At 57.0% G+C, this 14269-nt stretch overlaps 1 protein-coding gene across 2 annotated transcripts in view; it reads left to right on the top strand.

The window, feature by feature from the left end:
• PER2 (period circadian regulator 2) overlaps positions 1-14269 on the top strand; it is a 41695-nt gene that overhangs the window by 8161 nt on the left and 19265 nt on the right. Inside the window, exons 2-9 of one of the 2 annotated variants that reach the window (XM_031452534.2) lie at positions 1349-1584; positions 2222-2284; positions 5916-6067; positions 7648-7769; positions 8801-9002; positions 11095-11146; positions 12003-12145; positions 12561-12639. In XM_031452534.2, the coding sequence (XP_031308394.2) occupies positions 1349-1584; positions 2222-2284; positions 5916-6067; positions 7648-7769; positions 8801-9002; positions 11095-11146; positions 12003-12145; positions 12561-12639 (1049 nt within the window). Of the gene's footprint in view, positions 1-1348; positions 1585-2221; positions 2285-5912; positions 6068-7647; positions 7770-8800; positions 9003-11094; positions 11147-12002; positions 12146-12560; positions 12640-14269 lie in introns of both variants that reach the window. The other variant, XM_031452533.2, reaches the window with a different exon arrangement.

The raw sequence follows: 14269 nt of genomic DNA, 5'->3' as shown, positions 1-14269 counted from the left end.
GTGACATGAGGCAGTGCGGTCACGTCTTCAGCAGTGTCTGCAGTCACCACCATCCACCAGAGCCTCCTCCTGGCGGCTGGTCCAGGTTCCTGAGCTCAGGAACGCTGTGGGGCACTTCTGGGGGTCCTTTGGGTGAAGGCACCACTACTTGGGCCCTCCAGAACTCCCCCACGGCTTAGTGTCCAAGGGTGGCGTTTTGAGACTGTGTCAGTGGGTCCTCTTGCCTTCTGGCTTCCTGACCTCCAAGGTCAGGAGGAGAGAGAAGCCAGGGTTTATGTCCCAGCGCTGTCCCCCAGGCCGCAGGTCATCGGGGGTCCCCCAGTTTCAGTAGGCATCCACTTCCTGTCCCCCCAGGCCCGGGGGGGTGATAGCAGCTCCCTCCACCTCCCTGGTGGCCCCCAGGACTGCACATCTTTTGTAGTTTCCTTAGCCCTGACTGCACCCTTCCGCGCAGCGCCTTCGCTGATAGCTCCCCGGGTCTGAGTGGGCGCCCACCTCCTGCCAGGACTTCCAGGGAAGCAGCGTCCTCGGTGCTGCCTTCACCCTGCGACCTGAGGCTCCCCGTCCTTAGGCTTCTGGTCAACCCCTCCTGCCCCGGGCACTCGCTGTCCCAGCCTGTGCCTGGTCAGGATTTCAGCTCCCCTCCACCCACCTACCCTCAAAGCACCAAAGTTAAAGTTCTCGTCCAAACACAAACCAAGTCACGTGAGTCTGCTATTTACAGTGCTTCACCAGCCTCTCATAGATCCGGATAAAGTGTAAACTCCACACTGGCCTCGTACTGGTCCCTCCCCTCCACACCCCACTCACACGTGCCTCAGCCACCGAGCACTGGGAATGCCTGGACCTGGAGCCCCTGTGCTGCTGGGAGGGCCCCCCACCTGCTCCCCAGAGCACCATCCTGAAGTCTCCCTCACCTGCAGCCTGGTTTTGGAGTCTCCTGTAACTTGTGATGACCAAGCTTTCTGAACCCCGCTGTTCCCCCACACCACCTGGGGAGATCTGTAAGATGTGGGTTCCTAGGCCCTGCCAGCTATTCAGTGGAAATCTGTGTTTCCCCCAAAGCTCCCCGCGCGCTGGGTGGTGACGACCGACACTGAACACCTTCTGACTAAGCCATCAGCACGTTGTTGTCTGGGGCTGGGGCTGGGGCTGCCTCACCCCTCTGCCTTCATAGTTCACGGCAGGTAGGAGCCCAGTGAATACGAGCAAAGGAGACCCACGACTGACCCTGCCTCCTGCCGGCTCCTTCGGCGAAACGTGGGGAAAGATTTGGATGGGGCGCCCCACCTGAGGGCTGCAGGGCACCTGCTCCCCTACTGCCTGACAACACTCTCTCCTTTGCCAGCTTTGTTCGGGAGCCAGCATGAACGGCTATGCGGGCTACCCACCCAGCCCTGGGAACCCCTCCAAGGAGCCCCCAGAGCCCAGGCCCAGCCCAGCCCCGCTTCAGGAGGACGTGGACATGAGCAGCAATGAGACCCAGGAGAACTGCTCAACGGGGCGGGACTCACAGGGCAGCGACTGTGACGACAGCAGCAAGGAGCTGGGGATGCTGGTGGAGCCGCCCGCCACTGGCCAGGGGTGGGTGCAGCCTGGGCCCCACCAGGTGGGCCGGGCACTCTCTTACTCAGTCTCAGTCCGTAGTAATTTGGTTGCTTTTGTGGTCTTTAAATCATGATTACCAAGGTTTTCAAGATTTTTGAAAATCTTATTAACTCAGAATAACTAAAATTTGCAAGGGTCTGTCCTTCCTTGTAAGAGTGATTGTGGATGTCAGATTGCCCGTAGATACTTAGGGAGAATCACGAGATCTTGGGGGGCAGGAGAGCCGGGTAACCCAGCCCGCCGCTGCTGACACGGATGCTGAGTGATTTATATAGAAAGCAAGCTGGCCAGGGGAGGGGTAGCTCACTGGTAGAGTGCGTGCCTAACACTGGGTTCAATCCCCAGTACCTTCCTCAGAGAGAAGTGGAAACCTAGCTACTCCCCCCACCCCCCACGAGAAAACGAACTCGCCCCGGCCTTGGGTTTGCGTGCCCCAGCGCTTAGCTTCTCCTGGTATCCAAAGGTTTTTATGCCTGATTCTCTTAGCTTGGATTTTTCCTTAATTGACTTACTCTGGTGTAATCCAGCCTGTCACCACTGGTTGGATGGAGTGGGGAGAAGTGGATGGAATGAACACTCTTCTGAGTTTTGCCTGTACTTTTTGTCCTTTTAGTCCGGATGCCTTCAGCCTGATGACGGCAAAGTCTGACCACAACGCGTCCACAAGCGGCTGCAGGTGAGGCCACCAGAGCGCCCTTGATCTAGAGCGTTTAGAGAGATGGAAAGAGTTGGAGTCGTGGAGATAAGTTTTGGGGGACCATGTGCCTTTTTTTCAATCTCCTGCTGGAACCCGTTAGTCCGCACAGCTGTCCCCCTTGTGGACCCGGCCGCACCCTTTCAGATGACAGTCCCGGCAGGCTGCTCAGCGCCCCTGATGCGGCCCTGGGCCGGCAGCGCCCCCGGCCTCCCCGAGCAGGCCTTGCACAGGCTCTTATTCCAAAGGTCTTATCAGGGAAGCCGCGTCCGCGCCGTATACCAGCAGCGGAGCCCGACTCCCTGCCTCCCTCAGCTGTCGTGCTGCTTGCATTATGCTCCCTGCACTCCCGGGACCAGCTCGCTTTCCACGCTAATCCTCATCAATGAGAGCAGCCCAGTCCTAACTGGCTCCATCAAACACCTGTTAGCAGGAGGTGTTTTTGCGGGGTTTCTCGTCTCCAGCAGCATTCCCCCAGCAAGAGTCCCACTAGTAACTGCCCGTTATTTGAAACTAACAGCTCTCGCCGTGACCATTTCAGGCTTCCTTCTGGCCCTGGAAATCCACCTTACCACACAGAACCTAAAACTCAGTTACCCTTCAAACCTCTCCTGATTCTCTCACTTCCTAGGATGACTTCCCCCCATCATACGCCGTCTCTCCCCAGGTTTAAACTCACCAGCAGCCTGAAATCAGCAGCATTATTACCAGACACAACTCAACTAGAAAATGTCTTACCAAAGTCTACTGCCCAGATTCAAGTAACATTCTCTACACTAGCCTCAGACCAGAAAGGCCTGATCAGATTGCTTCCTCTCGTTCCGCATCACCTTTGCCCCAGGCACAACTGCTTAGTTACCACAGTAACCTCCGCAATGCAATAACCGCTGCAGCGGCCAGCAGGGCCAGCCAGCAGCAGGCACCAGCCAGGTGCCTTCGCAGTGCTCCCGTGGCTCCCCACCGAAAAGCCAGCGTCCCCAGTGTCATAAACTACCCAGCCCCCTGCTCCACTGAACAGTCTCCACCTCGTCATCCTTCAGAGCATAAAACACGACTCAGACCTCGCCATTAGCCCTGAAAAAATGTGCGCATAACGCAGTCCTAGCAGAAACCCAAACCTCATGATGCTGCCCAGCGGCCACAGCTGCTGTGGAACCAAGCCCTACCGATGCCCCCAAATAAATGAAAGTGCTGTTGCCCCCCAAGTGAGCCACCAAAACCCATCACAGGTCCACAGCCAGCGCCACCGCTTACAGCCAGCCCAGGCACACCGTAAACAGGCGGAGGTTTTAAAGAGAAATCTATGAAACAAATTACAAAAATAATACAATACATGCCATGCATGTCATCATTCTTCTCACGTGGAAGCTAACCACGGCCAGCGACATGAAAAATCATCATTGTATTTCAACTGTAAGAACACTAATAACCAACATCCGGAAACCACACCAGTTGATTAAATTTATTGACAGTGCCCTCATCAGTCTCCCAGCCCATCAAACATCTCATCCTGGTGACATCCCGGCTCCTCGTTGGGCATTTGTTTAGTTCTACAAAGCTTGGCAGGATTATTCCTAGCGAAACATAGTGCATCAGATGCCGTAACTGCCTTCTCACCTGTAACGTGTATTTGCCGAGGTGTAAGTTACGGGTGAATCATTCAACAGCTACACGCAGACAGAGCTTCCGTGTTCTCTATCTGCCTGTTCGCCCCCATAGGACGAGGCTCCCATTACAGGTCCTGTGTGTTTCTAGAGACACGGAACATCGGAATCAGCTGTCATCTACAGTGATAGCTCCCTCACTCATAGGTTGTGTGTTACCCGGAGGACAGATGTCCCTCGTGTCGGGGGAGCGACAGCCATCACCAGCCTCCTCTCAGCAGCCCCGTCCATTGGTACCTCTCTAGTCGAATGCGTCTGGGGCGGCTTTTCAGCACATACAGCGGCCCTCACACAACTCCTCGTCTTCCACTTTGTCCTCCCTTTCATGATTGCAGCGCGAGCAGCTGTCCGCCCATTGTTCCTTCACGAAACTGGTCTGATGACCCTATAGGGATCTCATCTGACGTGGATAAGGTCCCCTTCCATCCATATTACACAATTAAAGGCACCTTGGGTGCTTTATTACTAGTTCTGGTCTTATTAATGTTAGTTCTGTCCTCCTCGCTCAGTCTGCTGGGAGGCCCAGATAGCTACACCCCAGCCAGTCCCCTGAACACAGCCCCCCATATTAACCCACAGTTGTATTTCCTATTTGCACGTGCAGGCTACGCTTGGGCCCCAGCAGACTGGGAGGCGTGCTGGCCCTCATCCTTTCCTTTTCAGTCCTGGTGTTCATTCCAGCTCTTCACATGTCTAGACGGCGAAGCATGGCATTTCGACCTCAGCCAGCGCCGGTTCTGAGCACTCGTAGCAGGTTTGCTGACACCACCCGGCAGTGGAGGACAGCCCGCGGACACCTGTTTATTTTCATCAGACAGCGTCTGTCTTACACTTCCTCTTAATGGCAGTGCCAATACCAGCAGCAAGCATTATCGAAAACAGTCTCCTGACTCAAAGCGTCTGTGTAGTGTGTTTGTTACCCTGGTAGTAAATGGAAAACCAGAAAAGGAGATTCAAGGAAGAACCTTCAGCCCCATCCTCAGCACCCAAAGCTGAGGTTCTGCCTAACTATTCCCTGAGTTTTTGTTACGGGACGTTTACACAGCCCTCTGGTACTGTCTAAGCATTAGAATTGCACCCTTTCATCAAAATGGCTGTGAATCCTGCACTTTATATATTCCCACATGCATTTGTACGTGGATATTATACTGTCCATGACATATGATACGTATAGTTGTGCGTTAACTGTAAGCCTGCATCTTAGACATGCATCTGGAACATTCCTTACTTTTCCTTGGGTGCTTGTAACAAACGTATCCTTAATTTCATATCCACAGACACTTTCATAACAAAATCCAGGTCTTAGTCCTGGGCATGTGGGCACCTGGCCACCACCCCAGAGACCAGCCCCATCCGTCTCTCTGTGTCCTTTGCTCTAAGCAGGCACACCTCCATCTTCAAGTGCCCACTGTCCTGCCTTCCTCCCATCTCTGTATCCTTGAGTTTGAAGATCCTTCTTAGAAATCTTCTTTCCCCTCCGAGGTCTTCCAGCGTTGTTCACGTCCTTGCCCCAGGAAGCCATTCTGCTGTCCTCCAGGGTCTCCACGTCAGCCCTTCTGTATGTGAGATGGGGAAGGAAGGCACGGCCCAGCAGTGCAGTCCCCAGACTGCGGGTGGGCCAGCTGGCCTTGCTGGGCGAAGCCAGCTCTCGCCCTGGAGGGAGAAGAGCCTATAGCTGGAGGGGCGCCTGCAGCAGCCACCTGGGCAGAGCCCCGGTTCTCGCCGGGTGGCTCCTCTCCCTGCAACAGACGCCAGGCAGTGTCTGGAGACACTTTTGGTTGTCACAACTGGCAGGGCAGCTGCTGACTGTCCTGCGTGTCCCACCAAGAACACGGGGACTCAGGTGTCCTAGTGACCTGGTGAAGAAACTGGGCCAGAGACACGTTCCTTCAGAAAAGGGCACTTTGGGGCCCTGCCATCAGGTGTCTCTGTCTTTCACTCCGCAGCAGCGAGCAGTCCACCAAGGCGGACGCCCACAGAGAGCTGATCAAAACCCTGCGGGAGCTGAAGGTCCACCTCCCTGCGGACAAGAAGGCCAAGGGGAAGGCCAGCACCCTGGCGACCCTGAAGCACGCCCTGAGGAGCGTGCGGCAGGTGAAAGGTGCGTCCCCGCGCTCGCTCCCGCCTGGAGGAGTGGGTTTCAGGCCTCCCCAAGTCAGAGCTTGGGGTGTGCTGATTTTCTAGAATTCAACCCTGAATAGCGGAAGGAAATTCTAGAAGTCTGATGAAATCTCAGTTGGTTGGAAACCTCAGTTCATTGGAATCTTCTATCGTACTTCTAGAGGAAAAAAAGCAAGTGGAAAGCCAGCTGATAAGAGAAAGCTATCAACAATGTGGAGGTCTGTGCTCTGGGCTGGGGTCAGGCCATGCGCCCCCGGGGGTGTCCAGCATCTTCCAGGCTCTGGCCGGAGAGCTGTGATGCGGCGGGGCTGGGGCACGAGCGGCTTGGTAGAGTTGAACCGAGACAGCCCCTGAGGGCTGGGCCCTCCTGTAAGAGCAACATGAGGAGATTCGAGGAGAGTGTTAGCACACTGTATCCCTCAGGGGCAGTATTTTAGATCTGCTCCAGACGCCGGGCACTTCATTTCTTATTTTTCTAAAAATGTGTGAATGTCCGTCCTGGAAGTCTTTCCACCAGGCAGGCAGGCAGGCAGGCAGGGCCGGGCACCCCCTCCACCCCAGGCACGCCCTAACGGGACCTCCGTGACCCAGATTCAGCTTCCAACTGTGAGTACGTCTGGGTTTTGTTGTTAGAGGGAAGACCACGTAAGCGTCCTAGAACGGGTCGGTGGGCCAGGCTAAGGCTGTTCCCTGAGATTCACGTGCAGAACTTGCTAGGCGTGCCGCGGGAATCCGAACAAACCCTGCAGCTTCCAAAGTGGTTGCACCGCCAAGCTCGGGTGCTTTACGCTTCAGTAACGTCCGGTAGCATCTAGTCTGCCTTCAGTTGCTACTGTGACTGCGCCCTCCGCGGAGCTGGCGCCCCCTCCTGGGTCTCAGGTGGCCGCAGGGGCCTCTGTCTCCAGGACAGGCAAGGAGCCTCCTGCCCTGGAAGAGGCACTGGCGCTCCTAGCGAACTCTTCTGCAAATAGCCCGTCTCCAGGAGTTCAGGCCCAGGGCCCCTGCGCCTGGGGTCTCTCAGGACAGTTTAGCCGCAGGAGTCCGTCAGCCTGGGCTCCCCTCACCCCTCACCTCTGCTGGGGCCAGCTCAGCCCCGGCCTTGTCACCGGCGCAAGATGTCCTACAACGAGTGGCCCTCGTCTTCAGTTTGTTCCCAGGGCTGTTTCTTGTGCCGAGCGTTTCTAAGAGCCGATTCTGCCCAGACGGGAGTGTCCGGCCACCAGCAGGGCAGGAGCAGGGGTTGCCACAGCCGTCCTCCGTGGAAACGCTGCTACTGCATCACGTTTACAGGCCTTGTGGGGAGAGTGAGGGTTGGGTAGAACTCTGTGGCCGTATTATTTAAAATAATGTGTTTTTATCATTTAAACAGTTCTGTAGTCAAAGACCTTCTGATTTTCCAGGAAAGAAATCCCAATGTCTGTTTGTTTAGCCTTCACAGTCTGTGTCCTGTGCTCTCAGTGTCCCAGGAGGGGGTCTCCATTGCCCACTTTTCATGAGAAAAGTCGTGCCCCCACACGTCAGTTAGGAAGCACCTTCAGTCCCTGCCCCGTCTCCCCGCAGCCACCGAGGAGTATTACCAGCTGCTGAGGGCCAGCGAGAGCCACGCCTGCGGCGCCGACGTGCCCTCCTGCACCGTGGAAGAGATCGAGGGTGTCACCTCTGAGTTCACAGCGAACAATGTGGTGAGTGTCTTACACGAGTGATGTCTTCACCCAGGAAGCTTATTTCCAGTGACCGAGGTCTTCATCCAGGTGAGCCGGCTGAGCCCCGCAGCCAGCAGCTTCATAGCAGCGGAGATTGGAGTTTCAGGAAATTAGTTCCTTCCCTTAAAAAAAAAAAAAAAAAGAATGTAAAGTTGGTGATTCAGAAGAGGTGGGCGTGCTGCAGCCCACCCCCCGCGCCCAGTGTGTAGGAGCGAGCCCCGCCCTGACCACGTGCGATGCCAGCACGGGGAGGGACACACTAGGTGGCTGTCAATTCACTTGCGGTCAAGGCGCCTGGGCTTGACTCAGCTTCGTGAGACGCCAAAAACTCATGTGTTTTTAAGTAACCCGTAAAAGTGGGGCCCCCGGAGGTCTGGGGGGCTGCGTGAGTTGCCCCCAGTTCTCAATTAGTGAGAGCAGATGTAAGGGCAGTGGGGGTCCAAAGGGGCCAGAGTCACAGCAAAGTTGGCCCAGAGAATGGGGCTCCCTTCCCCTTCCCATCTCCTCCTTCCAGTGCCCCCACTGCAGCCTAACCCCCGGGAGCCCTGGCCCTGGACCCCGACGGCCAGCCAGCAGGGAGAGAGCCTGTGCTAGGCCAGAGGGACCCGAGGCCTCCAGCTCCCCGGGAAGCCCCTGCATCCTCAGAGAGTGAAGGGCTGGCAAGGTTCTTGGTCGACAGAGAGAGAGGGAGAGGCCCCTGCCACCTCCTGAATTACCCAGGCCAGGCACCAGGGAGCTCCGTGCCCAAGAAGGCTGAGCAGCAACACATGTAGGGAACCAGCACAGCTGGGGTTCCTCTTGGCAGTGGAACCCCAATGTGTTTTTTCAAATAATATCCCATTTGGACACAAATATATGTAGGAGAGTAAAGTAGAGTTATTCTGGTCAGGACTGAGGAGAGGGGCCCACAGCCTCCCGGACCCTCCACTCATCCAGCTCCCCCCACACCCACCTACCCAACTCCCAGCCCCTCCTGCCTGGCCTCACCAGGGCGGCGTCCTCCCTTCCAGGATATGTTTGCTGCGGCTGTGTCCCTGGTTACTGGGAAGATCCTGTACATCTCTGACCAGGTCGCCTGCATCTTTCACTGCAAGAGGGACACCTTTCACGACGCCAAATTTGTGGAGTTCCTGGCGCCCCACGACGTCAGCGTGTTCCACAGCTCCACCACACCCTGCAAGCTGCCGCCCTGGAGTGTCAGCCGTGGAGCAGGTGAGGGTCCCTCTGCACAGGCAGCAGGGGACAGGGACTCCTCCCTTCCAGGTGAGGGCCAGGTGGGATCCCCCCAGAGGAGACCCGCAGTGGACCCACCCAGAGGGGCCAGTGTTGCCTCTGTGTCCCAGATGAAAGAAAAACATTGCTTGTTCAGAGTCAATTTAGCGAGAAAATTCTTCTCACGAATTTCCAAGAGGGAAAACTGTTTCAGATGATTTTAAGAAATGTTAGGCACTTTAGAAAAGAAGTTGATCTGAGAAGCCGAAGCCTAGACATGAGCCTGCAGGGCCTGGGTAAGGACAGGGGCGCATCTGAAAGGCAGTCGGGGCACAGGCGAGGTGCCCACCTCCCGTGGGGGTGGGAGGATGTCAGCGGGAAGGGGAGGCAGCTGCGGGAATGCCAACCACGTGTCCTCCTGGGCTCAGACTGCGGGCTTTCCAGGCACTTCAGGCTCCCATCTGCGCCCAGGCGGCTGCCTCCTGGGGCGTGGGGCATGTGGGGTGTGTCTGCCGTCTGATCTGCGGTGCCCCCACCCCCTGCTCCTGGCCACAGGGCTCTTGCAGTGTGTCCTTGTCCTCCTCCAGCGTGGTTGGGGAGACTGAGTCTGGGAGGCTTGGAAGCTCTCTCGTGACCCGCACAGACCTTCACAAAAGTGGGTGCAGGAGGGGCCTAGTTGACAAGACAGTCCCAGTGGAAATGCAGCTCAGGGTCCTGCAGAAGGCAGTGGAGAGGGCAGGGTCCCAACCAGATCAGGCCTCTCAGTGACCAGGGCGGCCAACAGCATAAGTCCTACAGCATCTGTCTCCCTGCACCTGGACAGTCGTGAGCCCCTCGTGGGCTCTGACTGCTTGGAGCTGAGATGGAGCTGAAGAGAAGCACGAAGGAGCCAGAAGAGGCAGGCAGGAAGGAAGCAGACGGGGCTGGGAGTCACACCAGACAAACCTCAGTCATGAACTTGACTGAGAGCCGCCCCGGCCACGTCACCCAACACCGACTCTGGTTCATCCTTGGCTCCTCGGTCCGCCTACCTGCTCACATCCAAACGCTCCTCAGCCCACCGCGCCACCTCCCGGATCCCAGGTCCCTCACGTCCATGGTGCTTCCCGCCTCCCCTGCGCTCGGGCAGCGGGGGCGTCACTCTGTCACAGCCACTGTCCCACAGCTGTCCCTCCCCAACAACAACCAACAAGGGCCAGAGGCGCAGTTTGCTTTAGGATTGACGCATAAAAGGAGGAGATGCTCGCTTGGGCTGCAGGATTCTCCCAGAGCCCCAGCCCGAGGACCGGGCAGTCAGGGCACTGAAGTCTGCAGCGGACGTTACGAGGGCCGCTCAGCACTCGGTCCAGGCCTGGGAGGGAGCTCCCTCTGCGTGAACAGGCTGGCACTCTCTCCCAGGACGGTGTGATTCATCTTTGGCTGAATACAAAAGGACCGAATGGCTCCTCAGAGGCCTTTCCAGGCCGGTCACTTTATATCATTTTCCCCAACCAGTCATTGTCCACCTTTCCTCGCTTCTTTCAAGTGGAGGAAACTTTATGTGAAAGACCAAAGTCTAAGATTTTTTCTTCTAAATGAGTTTATTATGCAACCACCGGTCCATCATCTCTGGTGAGGTCACCCCATTGACCTCATGTTGTCGCTTATTTTAAACTAAGTTAATATTTAGCAAAAGGATTAATGTAACTTTGCAGTGCCTTGAATTGCTTCTGTAAGAATTGACTATTCCCCAAAATACAGAGGGTGAAACGTTCAGGCTTTATATGCAAGAATTGTGCACATCAGTGTGTCTTCCAGAGTCAGGTTGTTCCTGGCTGGTGCGTCTGGCCGTGTCACACGCCGTTTCAGAAGCACTCAGCTCCGGGCTGCCACCCCTAGCACTGCGTAACCTGGTGTGCGCCGCGCTCGTGGGATATTTCGCTTTAGTCAGAACTGTGATGAAAGGAGTCTGAGCTCAGGGCTCCGCCGGCGCCCGGGCCCGTTTACACGCACACCTGGGCTGCTGACCCCGCTGCCTGTGCCTGGCCTGTGCAGGAGCGCTGCCCGCGGTCGTGGTTCACCTGGAGGAGTGACTGGGGGCTTTTTCTTTCAGATTCTTTTACTCAAGAATACATGGAGGAGAAATCTTTCTTCTGCCGCGTCAGGTAAGCCCAGCTCCTGGTTTTCCTGAATTTGGTGGCGCAGGCGTTTCATCCTAAGCGCTCCTGCCCTGTTCCCTGGGGCTGGAGGCTCTGCAGCAGCAGCAGCCCTGCCGCACAGATTCCTGAACGTCTGCGGGGAGACACACTTCCGGGGGCTGTGTCTGGTACATGCACAAGGAGTTGAGACGGCAGGTCAGCCCTGGAGTGACCTACCCGCTCCTCCTGGAAGAGTCAGCCTGGGGAGCCGGGCTTGCCGTCTGTCACCAGGAAAACTGGCTGGCGCGCCCCTGCTGGGCAAGGTGTGTGTCCAGGGTCTGTGAGGACCCCGGGAGCACATGCAGCCTCTGGTTTGTGTTCATTTTTTCGGGGAAAGCCCCATAGCTTTCCCAACAGGTTTTTGGCCCAAAATAGAGTGACGGATTGAGCATCCAGCTGCGGTGTCAGGAGTGATCCCTGGCCAGACACTGGCGCCCTCAGGAGTTGGGGCTGGGACCCCACTGTTGGAGCAGCAACCCTTTCCCCAGTTAAAACACCAACTGCTCTAGAGAAGCCCCAGGATGAGCCCCTGTCGCTCAGGCTGGTGACTCTGATTTACCTTCACTGTCACCAGACGTCCACTGGGGACAGAGGAGCAGGGTGGTGGGTCCCCAACCCACGGGCAGGGCAGAGGACAGACCGCAGGCCGAGGGAGTGCGTCCAGCTTGGTGTGGGTCCCCAAGTGAGGCGCCTGGCTCTGCAGATGTCCGTACAGAAGAGGACTGCTGAGCCATCACGGCCACTGCTGGGGTGAGGTGACCAGCAGCAAAGGATGAGTCCTTCTATCGTAATTCCAAGCCTCTTGTCTCATCCTCCTCCGCAGCGCCGGGAAAAACCATGAGACTGAGGTCCGCTACCACCCATTCCGCATGACGCCCTACCTGGTCAGGGTGCGGGGCCCGCAGGGCGCCGAGGGCCAGCTGTGCTGCGTGCTGCTGGCCGAGAGAGTGCACTCGGGCTACGAAGGTAGCAGCCCACCCGCTCGCCCCTCCCCGCCGCCCGCAGCCCAGGCGTGTCTGTGAGGGTAGCTTCTGGCCCCGGCCCCTCCCCAGCCCTTGGCTGAGTCCCCGTCCCCCTCCAGACTCAGCACCCACCTTTGTCGCCTGGCACTCCCTGTGGCTCCATCCACAGCATCTCCCTTTGTCAGTTAAAGGCACTGGGCACCGCCCTCTCCCACCTGTGTCCAGACCGTCGCTAGCCCAGGGATGCCGTCCCATTTCCCTGGCCACACCTTCTGTCCACGTGGTGAGACCTGCTCTGATGGGCCTGGGGCCCATGTCCCTCCCACTCTCGTGCCCCTGGGGCCTCTGGGGTGCAGGGGCACTGCAGCCTTCTTATGTATGTCAGAATCAGAAATATGTGTGAAATTCTTTTCTTTCAGCCCCTAGAATCCCTCCTGAAAAGAGGATTTTTACCACCACACATTCACCAAACTGTTTGTTCCAGGACGTGGATGAAAGGTAAGTGGTGTAGCACCGCCCCTCCGCCGGCTCCCGCCTCGCGCTCACGGTCCTGGAGTCAATCCTGTGTCCTTCTCATCAGCAGACTCCCCACCAGATAGTTTGTGTTTCATCATTATCTTGGTAGTTACTTAATAACTAAATGAAGCTCCGTGGATTTTCATGTCTTTGACACTGAAGCTGTTTGGCTAAAGCTAAGAGTGAACGTTACGTGTGATAATCAACAAAACGTTTACCTGAACATAGACAGTGAAATGACTATGGAATCACACTGAAACCTCCGAAGCTACGAACACCATGCAGATGGGACACTCGGGGCCTGGCGGTCATTCTAATTGAGCCTGTCTTTATTACCTTGTTTAAACTTACTTCAAAAATTGGGCCCACGAGTGAAGGATGGCCAAGCCCAGGCTGCGTGCCTGGGACAGCGCTGGAAGTGGACCTGAAGACGCCGTCAGCAAGATCCCAGCAGAAGTGCCTCTGCCCCCCGCCATGCCACAGGCTGCCGCAGGGCGGGGTCACCTCCCTACCTCTGCCCGGGGCCACTCCCACACCCCTCCTGGGTCTCCCACCCAGGGGGCTGTAGCTGGTGCAAATGGCCTTGCTGGAGTTGGGAGCACTGACCATTCTGAGGGCTCTGGGTTAGCTGGCGTTGGGTCAGGGACCCAGTGTGACTTCTCCAGCTCTTCCTGCACAGGTGCCTGAAGATGCAGAAAATGTGACAGGCTGCTGGCAGTGGTCGGGGAGAGGTCTCCTCGGAAGACACACGGGAAGTGGACCTATGATCAGGACCTCCCCACAGCCTTCACCTGGCCCGGGGATAGCAGGTGCAGGCCACAGGGCCTGCTGGGAAAGTTCTGCTCGTGGGCAGCCCCGGACCACCAGCCTCCATCCGGCCCCAGGCCGCTCAGATGTGCGCTGCCGACCACCTATGGCAGAATCTCCATGGAGACAGCTTCAAAGTACGGGTTCTGGGCCCCACCCAGCCCTGTCCTAGGTGGAGCCTGGAAGCAGCATTCGTGAAGCAACCCCAGGATAATTTTTATTCCTCCAAAGGCATAAGAACTTTTGTCCACAGCCACCCCAGGTGCCCACACGTCTGTGAGCAGGAGAACTGCTGAGCTGGTGGTTATGGGCCGGTATCCTACAGATCCTTAGCAGCGGCTGGCGGGCAGCCCGGCCCGTGAAGCCCGGGTGCGCCAGGGCAGGGGCTGGGGCTCCAGCCTCCCCTCCCCCACTCCCTGCCTCCATTCCTCCTCTTCCTCTTCCTCTGGCCAGGCCTTGGCCAGGGCCATCCTGTACATCCTGTCCAGAGGGAAACACAGCGCCCAGAAGGAGTGGGCCTCAGACAAGGAGGAGAAAACCCAAGTGGCGCCAGGCCCCGAGGAAGCTCTGCCCCTTGCAGAGCAGGGAGGCTTCTCTGTAAAGGCTCTAAGGACGACTTCCTCCCCCCAAGCAGGAGTTTGAGAAAACATCCGTTGGGATGTGAGAAGACTGGCCTGAGCCAGCCGAGGGTGCTGGACACCACAGAGGGCACTGGACACAACAGAGGGGACCAGATACAACAGAGGCGGAAGGGGCACTACAGAGTTCAATGCAGAACGTTTCCCGGAAAAGCAAAATGACAGCT

The sequence above is a fragment of the Camelus dromedarius genome, chromosome 4 (genome assembly GCF_036321535.1).
Source record: "Camelus dromedarius isolate mCamDro1 chromosome 4, mCamDro1.pat, whole genome shotgun sequence".
Taxonomy (NCBI): domain Eukaryota; kingdom Metazoa; phylum Chordata; class Mammalia; order Artiodactyla; family Camelidae; genus Camelus; species Camelus dromedarius.
This window is presented reverse-complemented; position numbering and strand designations above follow the sequence as displayed.